Source organism: Lissotriton vulgaris, chromosome 1_1 (genome assembly GCF_964263255.1).
Source record: "Lissotriton vulgaris chromosome 1_1, aLisVul1.2, whole genome shotgun sequence".
Taxonomy (NCBI): domain Eukaryota; kingdom Metazoa; phylum Chordata; class Amphibia; order Caudata; family Salamandridae; genus Lissotriton; species Lissotriton vulgaris.
The window spans coordinates 441,579,257-441,606,395 of NC_141685.1; the positions used below are offsets into that span (position 1 = coordinate 441,579,257).

At 41.8% G+C, this 27,139-nt stretch overlaps 1 protein-coding gene across 12 annotated transcripts in view; it reads left to right on the forward strand.

Moving 5' to 3' along the window:
• NFIA (nuclear factor I A) overlaps nucleotides 1–27,139 on the forward strand; it is a 773,858-nt gene that overhangs the window by 321,413 nt on the left and 425,306 nt on the right. For 7 of the 12 annotated variants that reach the window (XM_086953211.1, XM_086953183.1, XM_086953198.1 and 4 more), the window contains exon 2: nucleotides 21,971–22,502. In XM_086953211.1, the coding sequence (XP_086809337.1) occupies nucleotides 21,971–22,502 (532 nt within the window). Of the gene's footprint in view, nucleotides 1–11,919; nucleotides 12,584–21,970; nucleotides 22,503–27,139 lie in introns of those variants that run through there. The other 5 variants (XM_086953246.1, XM_086953254.1, XM_086953259.1 and 2 more) reach the window with 1 other exon arrangement.

Sequence of the window (27,139 nt, forward strand, 5' to 3'; positions counted from 1 at the left end):
AAAATCAAACCGTGCAAACAAGAAAAATTTGATCGAGATGAGAGGGACTACTCTATGCGTAGAGTTCTCACCTTTACTAAGAGGCTTCAACAACTACATAAGGAACTGGTGAATAAGAACAAAACATTTGCCAATGAGAGACCAGCTAGGGTAGAAACCTCTGAATCTGACATAACCGAAAATGAGCAGTCCGGCGATGAGGTAGCGGGCCCCTCAGGAAGACCGCAGAAAACCCCTTTTCAACAGGAGTTCAACATCATCCGCCAATCGTGGCTAAGAGGGGGCAAGAGCAAGCCCCCAGAGGGAGAAGAAAAACCAGAAGGGGCGGCCGGAAGAGGAAGGACAAAGCCCAACCAGACAACCAGAGTAACTTGGAGCAAGAGAGGAGGGAGATGGTAGCAGAAAAAGACATCTAACCATAAAAAATCTGTCCCCGAAAGTCCTGACGACCGTGGAAGAATCGGCATTGAAACTTGGACTTATCTTCTGCCCACACAATTGCATGGAATATACTCAAATAAGGATCGACTTATTCAAGTTTGTTCGCAAACTAAAATTACACAAATTCTTCAAATTGAGACCCACTGCAAAAGAAGCTAGATTCCTCAAACAACAGAACAAAGATACGGATTTGCTTACTGTCAATGATCTGACAGCATTGGAAATACTTGAAGATCTACGTCAGGAGAGTGCAATAGAGGTTCCACAGCAGCCTGTGACACTGACCCAACGAACCAGGCAAATGGATATGGAGCAGGAAGCACCTTCAAGTGGTTTGATATTACCATCTCAATTCTTACCACAAATGCCATTGGATGCTATAGACACTTTCTCAGACTTGGTGATCAAAGACTTGATTCAACTGAGAGAGAAGAAGCAATTGTCTGTGAAACAGGATAACCTCACGAGAGCACAGAGAATGGCAATTAGAAACCTAGAAGAGGACAAATCCATTATTTGCAAACCCCCGGACAAGGGGGGGAATATCGTTTTATTATCTAGGGAGCAGTATGTGGAAGAAGCACTGCGACAATTGAGGAATCAGGAACTTTATGAGCTGACGACAACAGAAAGATACCAGGAGTATCCAACAACTCCACACTCTGATAAAGAAATGGCATGAGAAACAAATGTTGGACCTGGATGAGTATTTATTTTTGAGAACCACCAACCCTATTTTACTCATTTTTTATCACCTACCCAAGGTGCATAAAGATAAAGACAGACCACCTGGGCGACCAATAGTTTCTTCAATGGGGAGCCTTACTGAAAACCTCTCTACTTTCTGTTTGAGGCAGTTCTTGGTTTGAAATCATACATTAAGGACACTGCGGATTTCATTGGTCATATAGAGGTGTTACAATGGCAGCCCTCTTATTGTCTAATAGTTGTAGACATTACAAGTTTATATACCTGCATTGATCACTGGCAAGGTTTACAAGCGGTGAAATATTTCTTGCAAAAATGTCCTTTGAAATTCGCAACTCATAACAACATGCTTCAAAAGTTAATTGAATTATGCCTGTTTAATAGCATCTTTCTTTTTAAGGGAACCTTTATAGGCAGGTCTCGGGGATGGCAATAGTCACCTGCTTCGCCCCCAGCTATGCAAATTTATTTGTTGGCCGATGGGAGGAGCAGGTGGCCTGGGGCCCCATGAACGACAACTGGATCACCAACATAGTGTTGTGGTACAGGTACATCGATGACCTTTTTCTTGTATGGAATGGTTCAGTAAGTCAGGCAGAGGAGTATGTGACACATCTGAATAACAAAGAAGTAAATTTACGATTTACAGGAGAGATTAGCTAGGTGGCAGCTAGCTATTTGGATCTGAAAATAGAAATTGAGGATGGAAAAGTCACTACAGCCTTATTCAGGAAACCGACTGCTGGAAATAGCACGCTACATGCGTCAAGCAGTCATCCGCAGAAACTAAAAAACAGCATCCCCTATGGGGAATTTCTTAGATTAAAGTGGAATTGCTCTAGAAAGCATGATTTCGACTTGGCAGCTAAAGACAGCCTGAAACGATTTACGGATAGAGGATACGACCCAGGTCTCCTAGAGAGTATTCTTAAAAGAGTGGAACAGTTGTCTAGAGAGGATTTATTAAAACAGAAGACAGAAAGAGGGGAAAATGCTAAGTTTCCGCTGATAACTACCTTTTCCCAAGATGCTGACAGATTGAGGAACATAACGCGAAGAAATTGGCATGTCCTGAAAACAGACACCATCATCGGGGCCGACATTCCGCCTGCACCCCTGATCACCTTCAGTAAGGTTCGCTCATTCAGAGATAGCCTAGTACACAGTCCCTTGGATACTATTCGAGTAAGGCAGGGAACCTTGCAAGAAATGCAGGGATTCTACCCCTGCGGAAGGTGCAAGGCGTGTGCCTTCAGCAGGAGGGTACTATCCTAAGAAGTGAAGGGCATGAAGGAAGGCAAGAACATCAATAAATTCATGACCTGTCAAACTACACAAGCAGTTTACTGTCTTAAATGCCACTGTGGACTAGGGCCCACATGCATCAAGCATTTTTGGAGTCGCAAACGGTGCGATTCCTTAAAATCGGCCGTTTGCGATTCCAAAAATGCTTTTTTGGATGCATCAAGCAATTTTAGAAATCGCAACATTTTTGCGATTTCTAAAATTGCGATTGCTTTTAATAAATCGCAAATTTGCGATTTCTTAAAAGCAATGCATGATTACTTTTTAAATTGCAAATTCGCAATTAGAGGGATAAATTTACCGAGGAGTTGAACTACTCTGTAAATTTGCAAAAAGTGTAAATAACGCTGAAAATGCATTTTTAAAACATTCATGTTACGGACACACATGTCCTTAGGACATGTGTGTGTGCAACATGATGCAAAAACAACATTTCATGGGTGCAGGGAGGGTTCATTTGAACCCCCCTCACCACCCTTGAAATGCAATCAGGATTTGCGATTTTCAAATTGCGAATTCGCAATTCCCATTCATTCCTATGGGCTTTTGGCCCATAGGAATGAATGGGAATTGCGAATTTGCAATTTGAAAATCACATTTTTTATGCGATTCGGTAAAAATAGCGATTTCTACCGAATTGCATAAAAAATGAAAAAAATATTCATGCATAGGCTTTTGCGATTTCTAAATTGCGAATCGCTATTTATCGCAATTTAGAAATCGCAAAAGCCGATATTGATGCATGTGGGCCTTAGATACATAGGGAGCACGATCAATTGTGTAAAATTGAAGATATTGGAACACATGAGCGCAATTGTGAAAAAGGATTTTAGTTATCCTGTGGCACGCCATTTCTCAATCAAACACAACAGTAACAGGGATCTGTTACAGTACTTTTGTGTAGACTGTGTACCTTTGAGTATAAGAGGAGGTGACAGAGTATTAAGATTAGGGTGGTTAGAGTCTTGATACATTGTGGATCTGCAAACCAAGTCCCCTAATGGACTGAATAGTGGGAAGGAAATGGCAGTAGATCTGGGTAGCTAAGCTTCTATATTTTAATATATTTTTCTAAATGGCCTGGGTAATGTTGATATGACTGTCTGATGAATCGTATGGATTTAACTTGTTTTTCTTAAACAGAATTGACATTGTGATTAGGCTGATATACGGCTGTATCTAACATGAAACAAAGGTTGGGTGAGGAGCAACCTCGTGATAGGGGTTGCAATAGCTGATCCACGGCAAGATAAGAATTAATTATCACTGTTGAAACGACCTGAAAAAATTGTAACACTCAATATCGGTTTTTATTCCAATACCGTTTACAGTACTGTTTACAATTGTGAAATAAGAGATGTTGTGGAAAGTATATACGTTCAAGATGGAGCACACCATACGGCGTTCAAGGCCAGCCCTTGTTTGTTTCTATTCTGAAATGTTCAATGCTTTAAAAATGGCGTCACGCAGCTGACACTGACAAAGGAATTGCTTCTGAAACGCGTCTGTCCATGAAAAGATTAAATCTCCACTGAGTTTAATATTTCCTACTAGGGGCCCTAAAGTAACTATAACTCGCGCCCTCACCATTCTTCCACATATTACATCACTCATGACATCTTCTATGACATCACTGGTAATATCACTGCAACATTTACTGTAAAATTATTGATTAGAAAACTGCATCAAGAGGGTGCGAGTTACAGTTACCTTAGGGCACGGGTTGTAGTTACATGAGATATCTGATTATATCTGCTGAGTTTCTATGGTTTTGTGTGCGTAAAATCTGAACCCAACTATAACGTCCCTCTAATTTTTGGTTATTTCAGTGAATTTCTTTTTTTATGCTATTTCCTTACTATAACACCCCAGTAACTGTTGTTTTTTCAGTGAATATATATATTTCCCTTTCGTCTTTGCCAAAGTTACTGCACAGCTTGACACGGGTGCAACCTCCTGTGCTGGTGAAAGCACATATATATATGCCAGAATTGCAGTCTTGTTCCTTAGACCACAAAAAGAAGTGCACTCCAGAAGAATCAATTTAAGTTATTTATTGCCACAACGTTTTTAGAAAAACACACCAGACAGACACGTTTCGGCGTTCTTGCCTTCCTCAATGTCTGTCCGGTGTGTTTTTCTAAAACGTTGTGGCAATAAATAACTTAAAGTTGATTCTCCTGGAGTGCACCTCTTTTCGTGGTCAAAGGAACAAGACTGCAATTCTGGGGTGTATATATATCCATATGTATATATAAATATATATATATATATATACTACTATTATAAAGAGAGAACTGTGTCCTTTGAGCCAGGTAAACTCGAAAAGTACACAACCAATCGTAACACCCAATACAGCGTTGGAAAGGGGGGGTCCTGTAGATGGACATAGGCTATAAAAAAAAAGTTATTTAAAAAATAAACAATTAAAAAAAGTAGTCCCTAAGAAGTAGCGCCGGCCGCGTGAGCAAACAACGTGGACGTGCGTGCTGACATCATCTAGCGCGGGGAGGAGCGGCGGACAGCAGCGGTGAAGTCGGGCTGAGATAGATGAAGCGCAGGGAGGAGCGGAACGTGTGCGGCTGACTGAAGCAATGGGAGGAGGCGGAACGAGGAGCGGTGAAGTCGGGCTGAGGTAGGTGAAGCGCGGGAGCGCTGGGAGGAGGCGGAACGTGTGCGGCTCAGTGAAGTGCTGGGAGTAGGCGGAACGTGTGCGGCTAATTGAAGCGCGGGGAGGAGTGGCCCGTTAGCGTGGGGAGGAGCGGTGAACTGTGTGCGGATGATTGGGGGCCATGAAGGTGGCGGTTCGGCTGATTGGGGGCCCTGTCGGTGGCGGTTGCCTTCCAGGGGACCTCCGGACAACGTCGGGATGGGCTGCGGCCCTGAAGAAGCCTTTTGCTCCCGGACAACGTCGGGACGGGCTGCTAGTATATTTATATATATACACGCACACATTATGTACACTCAAATTTCTCATCAAGTGATGGAGTCATTTGGCACTCGGACTAGCATACACTGAAATAAAAAAACAGAAAGTGCTTCTCATCATGGGCCCAGTTGGAGCACTTCTAGCAATGCTTAGTCTGGCCAAATAAAGTGCCAAGCTTTATTTTAATTTACAAAGAGTTTGCTAGTGAGTCCTCAATCATAGACATATAAATCTCAAATTTAGGATATGTTTCTGGGCTAAAAATACAGGTTGTAACCATAACCTATTAAAAATTGTTTAACTTCCGATGCTGTGCCAAGGCAGATAGACTCGGTGAAGACCATAGCTGAAGCATACCTCACAGCTTTGAAAGTTTACAAACACGACTAATTCAGCCAAGCGACTTGCTTCCCATTGAGCCCATAACACCACGCAAGCACTCTCTGTAATGGCGGCTTAATTTTGGGTAGCCACCGAGCCCTGACCCAATACTGAGTGGTCTTAGCATATTTAAGGTCAAGGCTCGAGTTGGGGTACCACGCAGGTGGACGGCGTCCCCCCACTTATTTTACCGGGTGAAGACTGTCCCCACAGCCAAACAGCGGGACTTCACTCTTTGCCCTCTCTGGGACGAGATCGGAGCTCACAGGACGCAGTACACGTGCTGGCTTTGCAGATGCAATCGCATTTAAGGGGTGAGCGAGGTGAGGCAATGAGAACAATGGTGCAAGCCACCTTTTGTGACGTGACTTCCTGTTGTGACGTGACTTCTGGTGACAGCGTCCCCCCACTTCTTTTTTTAGTACTTGTGCCCTGCCTAAGGTTGATGATGCATCAACAACACCAGGGTCAAGTCAAAAAGCTGCAGCTGGGGTAATGGGTAGCTGATTCAAAATGTGTTTTAGGACGCTTCCCTAACCTATGAACAATGGTGTGAAATCACCATAGCCCGAACTTTCTGCTCTATACAGTGAATTGTTTTGGCACCTTATAGATTTCTAGGGTTGATGGGGGAGGGTGGCGGGGGAGGGGGGGCAGACCTTCCAGCCACAATACTCCTGCAAAGACCATGATGCACCCCATGCTGTGCTAGGATATTCATGGACTCATGATATGGTTCTTCTAAACCAAAATATCCAAAATCTTGGACCTGCTCAAGAGATGAGCTATCCAACCTAAACGTGTTCCTAAAATCCTTGTGCAGTCTAAACGTAATCAACTTGATTTTCGCAGAGTTGATGACTAGCTCTTTTCATCTACAGAATTTCTCAAATATATCTAGTAAATTTGGCAGGCCTCTTGGCATATTTGAGACAATAAGGGCATCATTAAATGTGACATTTTAGAACTGCATAACGATGGCACTGTATTGGTGCCAATGCTGGAGACTAATGTACAGAGAGAAAAGCATTGGGGCGAGCAAGCAATGTTTCTGCATGTCTTTATTTACAGAGAATAGCCTTGTGTTATTTCCCTTGCTGGCCCCCTACACACCGTGGCATAATTTTCATTACATAATCATTGAAAACACTGAGAGAGTTGGATGGGATGCTTAGATCATGTCATGTGCTCCAGGAATGTGTTGGGAGAAATTATTGAAGGAAGACTGGAGGTCTACAAACACCACAGACAAAGGTTCCTTTTTGAGAGACATATTTTTGCAAAAGCAGATAAAACCTAAATGCCCGGCCCGCTGTGCTAATTTTCTTCCTGAACTCCTCCGCCTGACAGTGCAATAGAACATTATAATGCTTCACTCAGGAACCCAGTCTTGCTAACAAACAGATGTGAAAATGTTCTGGACATTATCTAGTAATATCTTATTGAGCTGGAATTTCTGGCGGCAATCCTGAAACCATTATTGTGCCACACCACTATTTGAGCTCCAAGCCAGGATTTGGGTATAGGGGTCGCGTTCAAAATGGCATTACTTACTAGCAGGATGCATCTGCCCCAGAGCACAGGATTGGATTTATATAGGTCAGTTGGCTTTTATCAGGGCCTGGAGCCTTTCCCCCATTTTTTGTCTGGTAATTGCTGACAGAACCCCGGTTACAGTGAACGGTTCCAGATGGGAACTATTGGCAGACACCTATGCGAGGGGGGCCGTCTCCTACCTGATCGACAGCATCATAATGCAAAGACCAATATGATGCAAGCCAGCAGTCTTCCTGATGCAATATATTACATATGTTGGTGCTTTTATTGTACAAATTGCAGTGGTATAAAACTGATAATTCACAGAGATCTGGGAAATATTTCATGGGTTCCAGTGAAACAGGGGAAACATTTCACCTCTCCTTGTGAAATCATCATAAGGATAGTCTCCGGCCTCACTGCACAGCTTTACCATTGTCCTTTTAATCACCTTTCTATTCATGAAGGGTAATCAAAGGGTGGACAGTGTCATTCCAATCAGTGCCTGTTGTTAGCTCCATTTTGTAGAGAACAGCTTGATTTTCTTTTTAACTGTTTATTTCTGAAATCCAACTTTCTTCGCTTTATAATTAAGAATATTGCTTGTCTCCGCTTATAACAGTGTAGCCTTGTACCTCAGTTACTGTTTACAAAAAAACTCTTCTCAAAAAACTTTTCTCTCTTTAAAAAAAATGCACATTTTCGAGGCTGACAGCCCCCAAATCCAATGCAATATAAATAACACACAGTGTCTAATGTGTTAAATGGTCTTTTATTGCCATCTTGGGGTTCTAGTGACATTTGCAAACTGCTTGGTTTTTTGCCTTCGTGGGTCATTATACCACCCGAACAGAACTGGTCAATAGCAATATAAGACCGTTCTGTACCCTATATGTCAGTGGCGTAACGCAAAATGTTGGGCACCCCCTGCAGAATGTGATGAGGGGTTCCCGAAACTTCAATATTTCACAGATATTTATTGGCATGAAGAGTTGAGCAGCAGAGGGTCTGTGTTACGCCCCTGCTATGTATAACATGTCACATTTTTATGTGACAAAGAGAAGCCTGTCTAGTGAAAATTCACTAACAATACACCTAATTCAGGCGTAAAACGTTTGCTCACTTCAAAATCTTTCATGTCTGTGAAGTCTTGCAGTAGTGATCGAAATGGGAATTGATTAGGTGAACACTTTACTCAATTATACCATCCCCCTACGCCAGTCATCCAATAGTGCCACATTATTTCACCAAGGGTTTCAACTTAAAAGGGCTGGAGGTAATTGAGAAGAAAAGGCAGTGCTGGAAAATGTGCCCTGCGGGGTGCATACACTGTCCTCAATATACCGCATTTTTTCAACTGAGTTGTCCAACAGTAACACCCCACCTTCAGACTGAGGTACCATGATTACAGCACCAGGGGTGTCCCTGGACTTAGCACCCCATGCTAAATGAGTGACACATGTAGGGTTTTTAAGTGCTATGGGATGGGTAATAGACACACTAGGTGGGATTAAGGGTGATGGTCTGCTGTACCTTTGTACATATGTAAATACAGATAATGCATGGCAACATATTTTACACCATCTGGTCCTTATTCAGAAGACTGCAGTATTTTAGTGAAATGCTAAACATTTTCAAAAGACGGTTCCCGCCCTTTTTTTTGTTCTACTGTTTCTAATGCTTTTAGGTTGTAATAGAAATACCACAGCACTTTACAGCGTAATTGACAGCACGAACCCACAGAATAAGTGGCCAATATTATTATTACTGTGCTGGGAGTTAGTGTTGTGTATACTGCACCGTGCTACACGAGGGCTGCGTCAGATGCACTACTACAAAAATGACAGTGTATGTAACGTTTGTACCCATGCTGCGCCTATGGCCTGTCGCACGCTGCTACAAGAGGCCCAGTGTGTCTCAACTGCTGAGGCAGCAAGTCAGAGGCGGCAGATGCGGGGACAGCTCACGTTTCTTCATGCTGCCAGTGGGGTGAGGGGGCAGAGCCGGCCAGGCCTGGCACCCTTCGGCCGCAGCCCTGGAGTCTCTGGCAGCCTGCACCCTGAACTGTCTGTGCCTCCCCGACAATGCCACGCGAACACGCCGAGGGCACTGACGCTGGCACAGAAGGTGCTACCAGGCCCCAGTGCCCTAGCGCTATACAGCAGGCTGGGTGGTCGGCGCGCTCTGGTGATGGATAGTTCATTGAATGTGGGGGTTCTGCGGGCCTGTCTACGCTCCCAACGAAAACACAACAGTGCAGGCTTCGTGTTTACTGACTAAACAGCAACCATGCCAGCGCTCGTGTTCAGAAGGAAGGCTGCGTGGGCACACATATTGATAGTTCCCCGTGTTTTTGGACGCTGCACTGGTCAAAGGCGGCTGAGCATCACTTTGAAGGAGCTGGGCGGGGGGAGGGGTCAGATGACGGAGACCTGCGTTGCCTTTGTTTCTCTGGTTTTCAGTTTTAACATGCCACCTTTCAGCCACTTTGGAGCGTTGTGCATAACACTGAGTAGACCAGAGGTAGGTGCAGCTAGGCTCTGCTTATGCGCCACCTACCAGGTAAGCTTGGACAGAGTAGCTATGGAATTAAAATCACCCCTCCCCCGCCCCTCGAGGTTCGCTTCGCAGGCACCTCTAATCACACTCATTGCTGAAAAAATGGCAGAATTTGACAACCAGTTTACACCAAATAAAACTATGATTTGGTAAAAATGGTCTCTGGCCAACAGGCCTACACCCAAAGAAAGTGAAAGCATCCAAAAAAGATATAGATAATTGTTAAGAAATTGTGACTGTCTTGCCCCACCACTCTTTTCGACCCTTCTGGGGGCACGCAAGTTGTCATTGTGTGGCCCTCGTTAAAAGGTTAAACACTTTTGTAGCTTTTTATAAATGAAACATATATGAACATCCCAAACCTTCATTAAGTCCAATGCACCGGAACAGGATATGGCTATTTAATGTCACTCTATAGCGCAACATTGTCACCTTGAGGATACTTTGGAGCGCTAGAAAGAAGTTAGGCCAGAACAGAAATGGCAGGGACACTGGTCTTGAGTTATAACTTTATTGCAGCTGAAAGCACGTGCAGCGTACGTCACTTTAGCATTGTCGGACAAGGTAAAATACTGAAGCCAACTTTTAACTGTATAATCTATTCTGCTCTTTGCGTGAATAACCGAGGCATGGGACAGGAAAGTGGATTTTTAGCGCGCCCTCTGAGCTGTCCGCAGTGCCAGACGCCCTGGATGTGACGGCTCTGTGAGTTGAACTTGGAGGCTGGCTCGTCTCTGCCTAGAGGGCGCAAATAATCGTCCCGGCTGCAGAAGCCCTCACAAAGGGCGCCAAACCCTCTCTGAGATAACACTGCTAACCACAGAAAACTGGAAACCGCCGAGCGGGCTGGCGACGGCCGCAGGAACACTGCTCAAAAACACTGTTTTGTAAACAGACGCTTCTAAACCCTCTCGCTCTTTATTAAATAAAAAACAGAAAGGGAAAAAAATGCACGTTTGTTGATGCAAGAGGCCATTGAGAGGGAGCCGGGGCCGAAGTGCAAATGTATATTTAAAGCATTCTAGGAAAGATAGCAAAGAGGCCGTGCTTTCAGCAGACACTTTCCCCTCTGCGCTATCTCTGTCGCATTCCAGGCTCGGCCGGCCCTGCACTTTTCTGTCGAGGAACTTGCAGTGCGGATGCCTTCTCCACCGGAAAACCCTCTTCCTGCCCCCGAGCCGAGGGCACAGGGGGTAATAACACCGTCTGAGCGCGCCCCGTGCCGTGCAGTGCCAGAGCTGCTGCCCGGCGATGCTGCGTACAGAAAGTTTGGAGTTTAGGAAAAAACGCGCACGAAGCCTTGGAAATGTTGTAGTTGGCGACTCTGCAGGCTGCGGATGCATGGGTGGCTGGACAGGCGTCACTGCAAGCGAGTTATGGACTGCCCGGCATGTGTTCGGAGGTATAAGCACACACCTGTACGTGTAATATAAATCGTCATCTTATGCACGGTGCCTATGCACTTCTAACTGCGCTAACTACAGTGTCACTGTGCACGTATCCCTTGGTTGCAGTGCCCGCGTGCTCCTTCCACTGGGCACCTCTGCCACTTAGTCGCGTGCGCTGCACACTACAAGGCAACGCTTTGTTTGCTTCAGGGCTGTATACAGTTGTTACTTTCACGAGAATTTCCAAATTAACCTCATTTTCAAAACAGGGACACTTTCTGGAGAGCACCCCAAAGCACACGTATGTACTGTGGCGCGATCCAATGTAGGTGCAGCCTCGTGCGCTCTTGTGAAGTTGTATCTGCACATAGCTAACGTGAGGGCACACCTCCTTATTATTATTATTAAGTATACAAAGAGCATACAATATAACTTATCGGAGCATATGGCCAGCCATTCCAAAGTGTGCTACTCCCGAGTTGTTATGCGGAGTGGAAACAGAACAAGCCCAGCTCCGCAGGGCACTTCCCCACCGGCGAGAGGCCGTTCTCGGGGCCCCGCAGGGGGCTGTGAAGGGACCCGCAAAGCTGCTCCTCGGCCGCCTATAGGCTGCAGGCGGGCCCCGGTGCGGCTGCACTGCATGCCGTCCTGTGCAGAGTGCTGAGCAGAGCTGCACTGTCAGAGGAGGGAGGGAGGGAGGAGGCGATCTCGGGACAGGGAGAGACTGAAGGGGGAGGGAGGGCGGCCGATCCAGACTGGTGGAGGGGGAGGAGAGCCGCCGACCCCGGGACAGGGAGGGGAGGAGGGCTGCTGATCCCGGGACGCAGAGCGAGAGACTGGGGAGGACGCGTTGCTGCCGATCCCGGGGGAGACGGAGACAGGGGGAGGGCCACCGATCCCGGGACAGCAAGGCGCAGCAGGAGAGGGCTGTCTAGCCCAGGACAGGAAGAGAAAGCTGGGCTCGGAGGTCTGGCAGCACCGGGACAGGGAAGCGGGAAGACAGCCTGGAGATCCCGGGACAGGAAGCAGGCTGCCCGGAGTGCGGGAGGAGGGAGCCGGATCCCCGGGCCAGGGCAGTCCGGACCCGCAGCCAGAGGCGCGCAATCGCTGCCGGGTCAGAGCTCCCGGAGGAGGGGGCCCGCACCGAGGGCTCGGGCGGCGGGGAAGGAAACTCTAGGCGGGGTTAAAGTTCAGCTCATGGAGCCGCACCGCGCCGCCGCCCGCACTCTGCAGAGCTGGAAATGTGAAAGCACCGAGCGGGCGTGAGCTCTCCCCCTCCACACTCACAGCTCCGAGCCCGGGGCCGGCCATGTACTCCCCGCTCTGCCTCACCCAGGTAAGAGGCGCGCTGGCCGTCTGTCTGTGCCTGTGTGTGTCTGTCTGGCGCTCTCCGCTGCCCTCCTGCCTCTCTTCTGCTTCCGAGCTCTGTCTGGCGCTCTCTCTCTCTCTCTCCTGCCTCCCCCGGTCTGAGAACGAAGCTCTCCAGCGCACATGCAGCTTTCGGAAAAGTTACTTTCTTTCCATGTTGCTGCTTCTCGGCTCTGCACGGCCATTAATGCCGCGGGCACATGGCTAATGGCGCCTACATATGCTGCAATTTAATATTTCACTACAACTTCTGGCTTGCATAGTACTATCGCGGCACAGTTTAATACGGGAAGGGGGTGTCTAACAAATGCACCCCCTGACAACTTCGGAGCACCCCTCGGGAGGTGGCACTCCTGCAGATTGCTTTACACTTCCATATGCGCAGACGTTCTGCTAATGCTGGTGCCAGTGCACTGAGTGGGTGCACCAGGGCATACCGCCGAAGGTGCCTCCACAAAAGACCCTGTGGGGTCTGCGCCGTGGTCTGGGGCTTCGAAAAGTGCGCATTATTGCTGCCCTGGTCTTCCTCCTCTGCGGTTTCCTGCAGGGAGTTCTGTCATGTCCTGTCCCGCCCGCGGTTCTTTCTTGGGATTTTCAACAGGGCTTTTAAAGTCACCAATGCTCACTAACGTTTAGCCCCTCATCTCAACAGGGTATGCAAAGGGGTTCGGGCTGCGAGGAATGTTATTTTGCTGTCACGGCGATTAAAGGTAGTGAGGCTGTCGCCACTCCTGTCTGATTTCGTGATTCAAGCATTGGAGTGGTGACTGTGCGCGCAGACCATCTATCCTCTCTTCTCCCTATCCCACCTTCATTCTTGCATTACCCAAACCTCATGTCCCTAAATGTTTACACAACCAAACAGCATTGAGTAGTAGTTCCAAAATTACATACCCCCTTTTAAAGCCCTTAGTTGGTACAACCCCACTGGATAGCTCTCATGCTTTTCCCAGCACTGTTTCAATCTCCCTCCCAATCCTGTGCCAAGAGTTGTGGCGAGCTCTACCACAGGTCTGCCTCTAACCCAATGTTGGAGTTCACTTCCTCGTAAATCAAGAAAGTTAGGGTGCAGTCCTGACTTATTCACAACACCAGTGCTTAATTTGTAAAAGAATAAGTGCCGGGGCCCAACGTTTTGCTCAGCAATCTGCGGCCAGCGTTATCAAAGGTCGGAGTGCCCAATACCAAGGCTGTGTTGTCTTAATTGCGCCTCATGCCTCTTTAATCAACCACAAAAAACTCCATAGCTTCTTATATCACTCTTGTAGGTTACATTTCCACCTCGCTTTCTCTCTTTTCACTGGTTTTCCATATCTTTCTGCATGCGCCTTTCCCCTTTTTTCTCTTTCTTGCTTTGTTTCAGTCTTTTGAGGAGAAAAAAAAGCCCATCCCCAAAAATGAGTGCCATTGGACCCTACTGGCTCAGATTAAGTACTGCCCCACACCTGCTCCGAGGATTTGAAGAGGCAGAACTACAGATTAGCCAATTACCAAATGTTGGCATTCACCCCTGGTAAAAATGTTGGAGTGGTGGGTGTGTATTACCTCTTTCTGCACTACGTGTGGTAGTCTAGCTCTTTATTCAGTGCTGTTATTCACTTGTAAAAGTGTTGGTGGGGCAGTAGGCCTCAAGCTGTCAACATTCCAGGCAAGAGACTAGGGGCAATAAACCTATGTCTTGTGCCGCTCAATGAACGTATTTGTGGGGTAAAAAGCCAGTGCCTGATTCCCTGCTTCTGCAAGTGTTGGTGTGGCAGTACCTTTAGGTCTCCATCAACCCTACCCATGCTGAAGAGACACTAGGCCTAATCCCTGACACACCTGACGTTGGCCCAACCCATAAATTCTAACAGTGCAGAACTCCAGATAAGACGCGGCTGCTATAGTCTCCATGCTACAAATGCTCCTGGGCGTTAGGCCTTCTCCGTTCTACCAACTGATCATCTTGGTGTGTATGCTGTTGGGAATGTGGCACACTGGTCTTTTGCACGCTGCTGTGCTGGCTGCCTATGTGCAACAGTAGGGGCTCACCGGCTTACGATCTTCCCTCTGTTGTTCCCCAGTTTGCTATCTCTGCTGTTGGGTCACACGACGGCCTATCCTCTGCTGCTCCTGCCTCTCTTACTTCTCTTTCATGGCCATGGCCGCGCTGCAACTTTTCTTCCCGCCAGTCGATCTTGCATCTTCCTGCTCTAGATCTGTGGTAGAGGCTTTCTATCTATCCTCATTAATACTGTGCATGGGGTTGACTGTGAGCAAGTCCAGCTTTTTTTTGTCCTTTGTACTGAATGTGTGCAGTGTGTGTTTTCTGTTACTTACAGAGCAGTTACGATAATGTTCTTAAAGTATAACGTAGAGCTTATAACTTGCTGCAAGTATATAGAGAAGCGTACATGCCGTGCCTGTGAATGAAAGCGTAGATCTGCTCCTAGAGGTTTATCACTTGTGTTGGTTTTTGAAAGTCAGCTAAAAGTAATATATATTTTATTCACTTTAGATCTATGGCCAGACTCTGCTGGCAGAATGTCAGTAGATTTTTGGGAGTCAGGGAGAGGGAGAACGTTTATTTTCTAGGCCTATTAGGTTAGTTGCATAAAGAGATTTTTTTTAGATATTTTAAATGTGCCTTCTAATGTCCACAGAGTTCATAGTGTACTTTCCTTCCCTCCTTTAACTACCACATTATGGAGCATATATTACAAAAAATAAAGGCTATGCGCAGATAGAAGTTTTGCATGGAAAATGAACCATAGAGAAATAGCCCTAAATATCGTAATATCTAGTTTGCAGAAAGACCAACATATAGGTACAATATTTTGTGGGTAACTGCATGTATGTTAAAGATCACACTGTTTTAAAGTGACTGAGAACTCAATTCACGAAGCCTTTTCAGTGTACAGTTGAGTCATACACCTGCCTTTCAAGGAGTAAGGCTGGCTTTGTGAATTGAGCTGTGGGGCACAAAATATCTTGGTTGAATAATATTTGGAATCCTGCATTTGGGGCAGGAAAATGGCGCTGTCTAAAATATATTTTAAGTTGACTTTCATCAAAAGTGTTAGTTTAGTAAATATGAGATCTACACTGGGAATTTAGCTATTCATGTAGCAAAAATTTAATTTCTCTTTAATCAACTTTTCTTTAAATGATCAGTTTCACTAAAGTTGGCCACTGGTATGTTTGCAGTGTTGGTGTGGAGCCTATTTTGTATTTTTCCCCACACAGATCAGGAAAGACATTTTTTGATTTGCACTCATGCATGGATGTGCAAATGCATGAATGCCCTTTTCATTTTCCAAAAACGTGTATGGCACAAGTGGAACTGTTATTGACCGTAGCTCTGGATACATTTTTATTTTTTTTATGAGAATTTAGCTAAGTTATTTTACTTTTCATACGATTAAAGGCGATATAAGCAGAAATGCTATTAGAATAAACACACCACATTTCAGTTCTACTTTTTTAAAGCAAACTAGTTTATATACAGGTATTGAACCTCAATTTAATCATTCCTTTGTGAATATCAAAGCACTTTGCTGATGGCAGCATGCATGTCTAAGTCTTGACGTCTTAATTTCAAGAAGTGCTGTTTTTTTTACCAGAATATTTGACTGGAAAATACAAAAGTTCAACTGTTAGTTTGGTGGCCTGACTTCAATTTTCGAATAACTTTTGTATTGAACCTGGTTGTTATGTTTTGTGCAGAAATGAATATGTAGTGTCTTTCTTAGGTATGATTAGTGTGACTTCGGTGTATGTGCTTTTTTTATGCGAGGGAGAGTAGAAAAGGCCATTATTCATAATATAATGTTAATTTATTTTTGAAATTTGTAGTGAATAGCGTTTACCCAACAGAATCATGGCACTAGAACAACTACAATTTGAGTTGAATGGAACATTCTTTGTGTTGCATTGAGTTATTTTAAAGTCTTTGTGCTCTCAACTAAGTGCAGAAGTTTAACAATACATTTCAAGTGATGTCTGACACAGAGTACTTCTGTCATATAGTAGTACAGAAATTGTTTCTTGAGAACTTAAGTAACACAAACAATTGGTAGTAAGTCGATAAGGATTTTAAGTCCAATTTGTTTAGAATTTAAATTTTAAACAATCAGCAGAATGCTATTTTTGTGCGTGTAGATTTACTTGTGTGTCATTTAGGCACATGCTGTGAATAGAATACATGTTCCCTTTTACTTTTTTGAGTGTAGTATTGAATTATTGATAACATTTTATTGCCTACACCTCATGCCAATTTGATCTTTCAGTGATTTAAAATGTGTTTTTATTATCATTTACTTCTATTAACTACATTGATATTCGGAATGTCATACTTAAACAAGCTGACATTTTGGTGGCCAAATCACTAGTGTGAACACCTCTATAGCCCTCTTCTACATAGCTGCTTCTGCAGCCTAAAATTATGAGGGAGCTATATTTTAATAACAGATTATCTGGCTGTATTTAAAGGTAGAATTTGTTATTGTATTGTCTGCACCCTGTTAGTTCAAAGCACTTCCTTCCATAATCTATTTGCGAACTCTTTGTCTTATACTTTGAATCTATGCGTTTGGCACTGGCAGCATACTTTACCAAAGTTTCTTATATTTGAAACGCAAGTGAAAGCAGATTGGAACGTTTTGCAAGCTTAACTGATGTTTTTGACCAGTTATTTGGTTTGAGAAGCGTTTTATACCTAATTATCTTTCAATTTTAGTGTATGCCTTTTTGAATTGGGGGTAGATTTCAAAAAATATAATGCAGTACAATTACTTCTGGAAAATTGGATTTATTTAGTAATAAATTAGCAAAACTTTCAACTGTTCATTTTGATACATCCTGTTCAAAAACCCTTTTTTATGTTATTACTTTCAATACCATGCATTTCAAGTTTTGTTGTCATGTTAAAGTCTAATTTTTGTGTCTTTTTCACTATTGTTTCAAAGAGTACTGTTGTAAATACATTGTTATATTTTCTTTTCTTGATGGCGTCAACTTAGAAAAAGCTATTTCTCGAGCCAACAGCCTGGTGCTTTGCAGTTTAAAGGACTACTTGATTACAAGAAGTTACACAATTCCCTTTCCATTTATCCTTGCCACGGTCACCTGCAGTATCTCTTAAAGTCATGTCTCTATGCTTCCCAGTAGGTTAACAATGCCCTTTTATTTATCACTAAATATAGTGTAAAATAAAATAAGGACTTCTGTAGAAAAATAATATTGTAGTAGTTGTCTGTGGTCTTGAATTTTCTTCTTTCCTCAGTGTTTACAACAATCGTAAAGACTACAGTTTTCTTGGAAACCTGGTGTATATTTGCAAGTAAACAAGGGATGCTCACCATTTGGATTTATGACACTTCAGTGCATTTAATATTTTTTTGAAATCTAAAGGTGAAAAGGTACAATTACTTTAACATAACAATTTACCCATTCTTTTTAGTTTATTGAAAATACAGAATAGATAACACCTAAATCAGGGGTCTTTATGTAGGAGATAACTTAAGGTAGGCCAGTCATGCTGTTAATATGTCAATGATGGCTGCCAGTATGCCATAACTAGACCAAGAATACCCAAAATACTTAAGGATGATCATTATTATGCCATTGACACTATTAATCCACGAACAGACGTAATTGTGATACAGATTAAACTTTTATGTTAGGGCTAGCATACAGCTTTGGCGGTCCTTTACACCAGGCCTAGCTTCCAGGAAGCAAGAGGGTTTATTAAGCACACACACATAAATGAATGCAGGTGAGGCTCTTAATTTTCTCTGCTCTGGATCACAGATTTCCTCAGCTCTTGGGTTGATCATGTAACCAACTGATGTATGTTCGCTCCAACTCCTGCAGTCCCATACTTTAGTGGGTCAGCACTGCGAACTGCTCAGACTACCACTTCCACTCTTCCTTTACAATGGTGCAACTGATAAAGCGTGGGTTTGCACCATGGCCACTCACCTTGTGACTTAGTTCAAGTCTGGATAAAGGTTGTCACGAGGCAGACCCAATAGGCTGACACAGTGTCTGTTTGATTGTCAGTATGAGTCCCTGCCATACGTTTGCTGGCTGCCAAGCAATAGGTCTTGCAATGTGCAGTGCTGCCTTCTTTAATATGCATAGACTCTCTGAATAAGATACTGGGATTGACTTTACCTCTGAGAGCTACTTTGAGGGTACTGGTGAGCTACAAGTAGCTCCCAAGCTACTTGTTCGAGACTACTGACCTAAATAATCCACTCTCACACACAGATGGTGTTTTAGTCTCTTTGTAGTAGATGAGGCGTATTTGAAATTAGCTAAGATGCTATTGGTTTTAAACATGTGTATTGAGATATGGAGATATTGTTGTGATATGAAGATATTGATGCAGTACGGCTATTTTTATGGATTTCATAAATATAAACATATATTCTTTGGAAAACTTCCTATAATTCCTTTAAAATATTTAATGTTCTTAAATTGTAATAAATGAGAAAAACAGGTGGCATACTCGGGTAGTTGCTCAGTGATGTTCCTAGTAGAAATCAAGTAAAATTCTATTTATTTTACCTTTCACAAACAGAAACCATATGTATTTGTAGATGTATTTTACAGTTCTCACTAAAACTTCAACAAAGACCAAAGCAAATTGCGGTGGTATTGGTATATGAATATTGACCCCCCTGTACCTTTGCAAAGACCTCTTTTGCAAGGTGAGGTTATAGATCTATAGCGCAAATAAATATTACTTAACCATACACCTTTCTCTGCCTATGGGAACAGTCCTTTGGGCATTTGCTGCTTGGAAGTAAGCATACTTAAAAGTAAATTGAAATGAAAGACTTTCTATGACATAATGCCCTTTGTACCTTGAATTACTTTCCCACAAAGTTGCGTCAATGTGTATGGCTATAAGTGGGTAGGGGCCATCCCACATAATTCCTACATTTGAGGCTTCCCCTACATAGAAACTTATACTTCCACCAGCATTGTTTTGAACATTAAATTCCCATAGGTTCACTTGACGACAACCAGCCATTCAGAATACTCAATTCTCAGTATTTTTGTGATCCTAGTTTTTGTTTGAATGAACCAAATAATATTGCACATGATTTCTAATACATTAAATGGAATACAGTATAAGAAAGCTCTACCAGTACGTAGAAGTTTCTTGTTTATCATTTGGTAGCCAGTCATGCAGAGACTTGCAAAATTAACCAGCTCAAGCCAGATAGACCATTAGCTGTCTGGTCCTAACTGTAACATACATTGGTTTTGTGATCAAGGTATTGTTCTGTGGCATTAGTGTTTACAATTCTATATGTTATAAATGAAGTCCTGTGCATTCTGACTTCTGTCATCTAGCTCACATGAACAATCTAGATTTCACGAAACATGCTCTGCGTTGTAGCAAAAATAGGCAATTAACATAGATGTTACTGACTTGGAGTGGGGCCTTTCGATGTTCTTTCAAGTACGTCTTACACCTTGATTTAGAAGTTACATTGTAACACAGAGAGGAGTCGGGAGTAATGTTATATTTGTAGCTTGGGTTAGTCAAGAAGCAGATATGATGGTAAAGAAAACAGGAAGCATATTCAAAAACGCCTTGGACAGAACTAGTAATCATAAGCGATGGTGCCTTTTGACAATGTAGGGTCTGTATGTCAAGAGTAGACAAGAAATGGACAAATGGACTGCACCTGGCCTTCTTAATCAGACGTCAGATGCTGTTCGTATGTGACTGCTAGTGTTCGATTACAGTAGTGGCTAATTTCCAATAGAGAATAGAATGTGGATCATTGGCCTTAGTATTGAAGGTAACCCGAGGTCAGGCACTTGGATGCCTTATTCATTTTACTTAGCCAAGCCAATGTCACCCTGAAGGTACCTATGTCCCAATCAGCAGTGTCTGCACTGATAAAAATATACAAGTGACAGAGGCGTAGAGGCTGGCTGCAACCTGAACATTTTTGTCCCAGACTAGCAGAATAAAATGCCAATAGCCTTTCAAAATAGTAAATATACCTGCTTTTTTGGTCAAACTACTAAAGTTTCCATGCCAAACTAACATGGGAGTGGAATTGTCCAAAACACAATGTCTGTGTATTAAAATATTTGTTTTCATGACCACTCTTAAATTGCTTCAGGATACTGTGGAACACTTTTAAAAACAATAAACAAAAGCAAATAAAAGTGCAGGTAACCTGTTTTAGAATTTCATATCTGTCTAGGAATACTATTTTCACAAGCCAAATCTTTGTTGGTGGCTCTGCCTATATTCAGTGCTTAATTTGAGTCTGTGGTTGCAGGTGGGGCCATCCGACGCTCATTTTTGGGGACTGCACTAATTTTCTCTCAACTGCCTTTGATACTCGGCCAGAGAGACAAAGCACAAATGGGGGAAAACAGTGACAAAGGGAGAAAATAAAGCAGGGATGAAAAATAACATACAGGAGTGAGATAAAGGGGGAAGAAGTGCCTGGTGGTGCATTAAAGAAGCATACAGTGGAATAGACTACGCGGCCTTCGTATTCAGCACCCTGATCTTCAATATCGCTAGCAAAACTTTACCACTTATTTCTGGCGTAATGTCATAAATTTAGCACTGCACATATTTAAATAAATAATAGTTTAAAAATAATTCTTTCAAAATTAGGTTATTTTGTACCCAGAAATGCAATGGTGAATGCGAGTTGAGCCTGGATAAACATTGAAGAATGTGTAAAATGTAAAAATTATCTCTGCATATTATTAGGTACGACATTATAAGCTATAATACTTACCACTTAAACTACACCTCTTTTGGTGCTGTTGTAATGATTGATATATTCTCATTAGATGTAGAAATGTTGTCTTTTTCCCCGTGCTCTCTGTTTATATATTGGGATGTGATATCTATCTACCCTTGCATCACAGAAACAAAATCATTTTCGTACACAATAATCAAAGGTAAAATTAGCCCTGAATTTATCTTTATCTACATTTTATATTCACTGCATTACTGACTATATCCTCCCAGCATTCCTTCTAGAAAAATAATACTGCTTCAACTGTGGCATGCAATCACAGCTAGAAGTGGATTGTTCAGCGATTCCTCCTTCTTCTTACAAGAGTAACATACTACATTTGGTGCACATGCTAGGACCAGTTCTTCAAAAACTGGTGTATTTGAATGATCTTTACCTTCTTGTCCTGGTGAAATGTGAGGTTTGTGACCGAGTTTTATTTCCTATTCCCATTTTCTATAAAAAATATCTTCCTTTGAAATTTGGGGTTTGTGACAGGGTTTTATTTCACTATTGTTAGAGAGCTTGTGGATGTGTTTGTTTTTATAGTGAGCATTTACATATTTGTCTATTTTGGTTTGCAGGATGAATTTCATCCATTCATTGAAGCACTTCTGCCCCACGTCCGAGCATTTGCATACACCTGGTTCAACCTTCAAGCCCGAAAGAGAAAATACTTCAAGAAGCATGAGAAGCGTATGTCGAAAGAAGAAGAGAGAGCAGTGAAAGATGAACTGCTGAGTGAAAAGCCCGAGGTCAAACAGAAATGGGCATCACGACTTCTGGCTAAGCTACGGAAAGATATCAGGCCCGAGTACCGGGAGGATTTTGTTCTCACAGTCACAGGGAAAAAATCTCCTTGTTGTGTTCTTTCCAATCCAGACCAGAAGGGCAAGATGCGAAGAATTGACTGTCTACGACAGGCTGATAAGGTTTGGAGGTTGGACCTGGTTATGGTGATTTTATTTAAGGGTATCCCGCTCGAAAGTACTGATGGTGAACGCCTGGTAAAGTCCTCACAGTGCTCGAACCCCGGACTGTGCGTGCAGCCACATCACATAGGAGTTTCAGTGAAGGAGCTCGACTTGTACTTGGCATACTTTGTGCACGCCGCAGGTAAGGCATCTTTTGCAGAGTTCCTCAACTTTGTGTTGAGATTTCTTGCCAGAACCCTTCCAATATCTACTCACTTGAATGAAATGCAGACCAATGATGACTAGTGATGGTTTGGAAATTGATTGTTGTGCCTTTGAGTAGTTCTTAATGGATCATATTTTCTGAGTAGTATTGGTAGTCACAGTCAATGCCTTGAATTGAAGTTATGGTAATATCTGTGATTTTAAGCGTTTTGTACTTATATGTAAGAAATACAGTTTGATAAACCATGTTAAAATGATATGTAAGATATCTTAATATCAAACGTATTGTATCTATAAGTAAGAAATTCATCTCAATAAGCAGTACTAAAATGATACATAAGATATCTTATAGAAAATAGTACTTATGCTCCTGCGTTGCTACCTCTGGTTTCTGATTTCAAGATAACTCATGAAGACTGAGTGTTTTTCTAAATATCATCAGCACTCTAGAAATGGCAATAACATGCTGTTATCTGTAACATATTTGTAAGATTATGTGACATCAGGCTTTTTGTCTTTTTTCTTTGTTTCTCTAATGGACATCTGCAATTTACTGGGGTAGCATCATACTGTAAAAATAATGTAAAATGTTGGCAAACAAAATAAATAATAGTACACAACACATAAAATCAAATTATAATTGACATTTAAAGTATCAGTCTAGCTTGTAACTCCATTTCCCCATAGTGTTAGCTTACAGAAGTTATTGTTCTTACTTTTTTTAACCTAATGTGTGTTATTTAACTTCGCATCAGTTTTCTAGAAATGTTTCAATTGTGTATGCTCAGGAACCACACAAGCAAGCTCAAAATAAACCATGTGAATTTTCTACAAATCATAATTCAGACTCTGTGTAACATTTCCAAATTATAGAAAACAGCCCTTTTGCACATTATTTAAGCCACCTGGATTTGAGTAAGAATTCACCAAACATCACATCTGTGTATCCATTGCCATGTGAAAAAAATCTTTACTATCTTTGGTCTGTACGAGCATGTAAACATCAGCTCAGTACTGGGGAAAATAGAAAAAAGACTTGCCACGGCTAAGGTGTTTAAATACATAGGGACATATAGAGAATCAAAATGAGTCTCCTTGCTGTGGGGGGGGGAGGGCAGGAAAATATAGTAGAAATAATGGTATATGCAGTCTAAAGAAAGACAAAGGAGAGAGTTTGGAAGGACTTTGAGCTTCTTTTGTAATGTAGCACATTGTTTAAAGTATATCTACATCTAATCTGAAGCAGATGCTATAGTGATAAACTTTTTTTTTGCTCTCTCCTAGAATTTGTTTATATTTTGTCTAATTTCAGAGTCAGCATTTTGTTTAAATGTTGAAGTGTTGGATGTGTTTTTGTTTGGTCACATCTTCCGCTCTTTAGTCTTGGATGAACTTATTGCAGAAATGTAAGTCAAATGCAAGGAATGCAAAGAATGCTGTATGAAAATATTTGTGCATGTATAACTGAAATGTTCTGAGTTGACTATTGAAGGATGCGTTTATGCTCCATGGTTTGTCAGTTGAAAAGTGCATAAATTCTATATGCACAGAGATAGAAAGGATAAATGTTATGTTGATCGTGTCCATTGTCTTCACACGTGAAAGACTGAATACAGTGTTTTGTGGTACGCTGCTGATTTTAAGTAGACTACAAACCGAGTTTGTTTTTTAGGCTTTAGTGGAGTTTGTTTGATGAAACTTATGAACCAATGTTATCATCTAAGACAATCGTGCCAAAAAGGTCATAGAGATTTAAATGCATGTCTGGAGTGTACTAACTCTGCTGCTTTCTGTGAAATGGAGAACTTTTAAATACAGAGATGACACACTTCTTTATATGTAGTTCATTGCTTATAAACATTTATATTGTTTTGGGTCATTTGATGTGACTAGCTTATTTTTAAAACCTTTAGTATTATTTTAAATGTGGTGGTGTTAGGTCGTTTTTTTTAAATTCTAATTAAAACCAATTATGATTCTTAATAGACATAAAGGAGTATTACTTTTAGTTGCCGAAACCGATAAAACAAAACACAACAAAAGGAGCTGATATGATTTTAATCACATGCTGTGTTTACCCAAAGTGGTTTTCTTTATATTAATTCACGTGATTATAGTCTCCCAGAACTCCATCTAAGTTGCTGTCAGACATAGAGGCTGTGGCACTTTATTAGTTACTTGGTGATCCACCAGACCAAAAGTCAGGCTTTCTCCCATCGGTGACATCTAGCTGTGCTGTGTTTACTTGTTTGGAGTAAACAGTAACTCAGTTTCTACCACACATGCCATTACATTATTCATTTGCAGACCCCAGAGACACACTGAGAGTTAGACAAAGGTGATCATTACAATTCAGTTTGCTGTAAGCAAGTGCTCGTGAGCACAGTAAAGCCCAGTCTGTATATCAGGGATTTTTCAAACCCTATGGTCGGGATCTCTAGTGGGGTCATCGAAGGTTGTGGCGAATGGAAATTAATCCAATATAGACATAACCATTTTAGTAATCTTTATTATGGAGATAACATGGTCACAACACCTTCAGGTTTGTGTTACTAATGGAAATGGGTTTTATGTTAGATGTTGGTAGGTCCTTGTAACGCTTGGTGAGGTGCACCCAAGGCAAATAATACAATATAAGTTTTTACTCCTTTGCTAAATGTACAAGTTATAATATCAAAGGAAGATATTAATTTGGGTCGGGTAAAAAACATGCATGATTAGGAAACCATTTTAATGTAAAAATCTTTTAGATTGTGATTGGGAGCAAGCATGCATGCAAGTAATAACTTTTTAAATAAAATGTATTTAGTTTTCATTGTTTAAAGTTAAAAAATGTACCATAGGCAAGCAAACAACTTTTTGGGTAAGTATATGAGCAAAGCATATGCTCAAATGTAGAATAAAGAAGACGGTCACCAATGTGAAAAGGAAGTATGCTGTAGTGCAAAAGCTTTGAATATGTTCCGAAAAATTATAATGTTCGATGTTTGGGATACTAGATGACTTAGACCTAGTTTGGAACATCAGTCAAATTGACTGATGTTCCAACGTAGTTCTTGTACCGTCTTTGTTTGTTCCAGTAACTACCAAAATAAGTTTTGCATTTGGTATGTTCTGTTTATGATGAATTTGTTGAACTGTAAACATAGTATACCAAAGAAATATGTTAAAATTCCCTCTTACAGTCTCATACAGATTTTTATTATCCAATGAATGACTAATGTTGTAAATGTTATAACTGATGCAAATTGATTATTTTTATTTTGTATTATAAAATAAGTTGTACATTTAGTAATGGAGGCAAAGGTTGAATTATTATGTATAACCAATGAAAATATGGTCACATCAACAAGGGTTTAAAAACCCTGCTAAAGGCTCTGTTTTATGCTACCTTCGTGGTAATATAAACCATCAAAAAGTTTTCTGTTAATTCAGTGTCCCATGAGAGGGTTATAGACATGCCCACTGGAATTAAGCAATTGTGTGGCGATTTTCATATAATTATAGATTTGCAGCATTTGCCTCATTATCCATAATCTGATGCATAATCTACAGATTTTAATAATAAAAAGAAATTCTACCTCAGACGGTTCAAAAGTTACTAAAAAATACAATGGCACATGTTGCTGCACAGTGGAAGGCCCTATGCAAAGCTGGAATGGTCACCTTTCTGTTGCTTATTGCTATATTTGAGTGTTTACTGGTACTTATGAAGTGCAACCAATGCCCAGATAGTGTTACCAAGTTTAGAAATAGTGAAGTAATGCAATATAAAAATGTGCTGCATTATGATGCATAATTTGGCTTTTCTTGACATATAATTTACTAAGTCTTCCACATTATTTGCTCTTCTGTTGCCACATAATTCCAGTGACCCTGGTTATAGAATATAAGTGGGCATCCAGATCTGATTTTTCGATAAATTGCTGTATCAGTTTTTGGTTATGTGTGATAGTATCCCCTAGAGGTCATAGCCCCCAGCCTACAGAAGGAGTTCAGAATAGGTTTGCTTCTTTGCAGGGATGCTTACACTTAATATTTATCTTATTGACATCATGTCACAGTTAAATGGTACCCGGAAGTTAATTAAAAGAAAATATTGGACAGATGTTGCTGAATAAATAGGCTAAAATGCAAAGTTTCTTGTTGGTCTTTTTTTTCTTGTTCCTTTGTATCACAAAGCAACAGCCAACACATGTTTCACCCCTTTGTGGCATTCAAGCCGGGGGCATTTTCAAGGCCCCTTGTTGTCATCTTGTGCTAAACAGAAGGCTGTTGTGATCTTGACAGCAAAACTGGACACTGTCACAGCTGTGTGCCTCAACCACTACATGTTGTCTGTTGCAGTCTCTTTCGGCCTACTTTCGGAGAACTGAGTTTGAATCTCTTGTGGTCTGAGTAATTGATCAATTAGAAAAATACAAAATCTGTGCTCATGATATTCAGTTTTTCATGCTCAATTGAATCCTTTACGAAATTTCTTTTAGACACCGCTGAGGCCTTACTCCAAGATAAATGGATAGGCAGCAAATGTATTTTCTGTAATTTCCAATTTTTAGTACGAACATGTAAGAAAAATAATTACATTCAAACATTTTGCTTGCCAATGTTTTT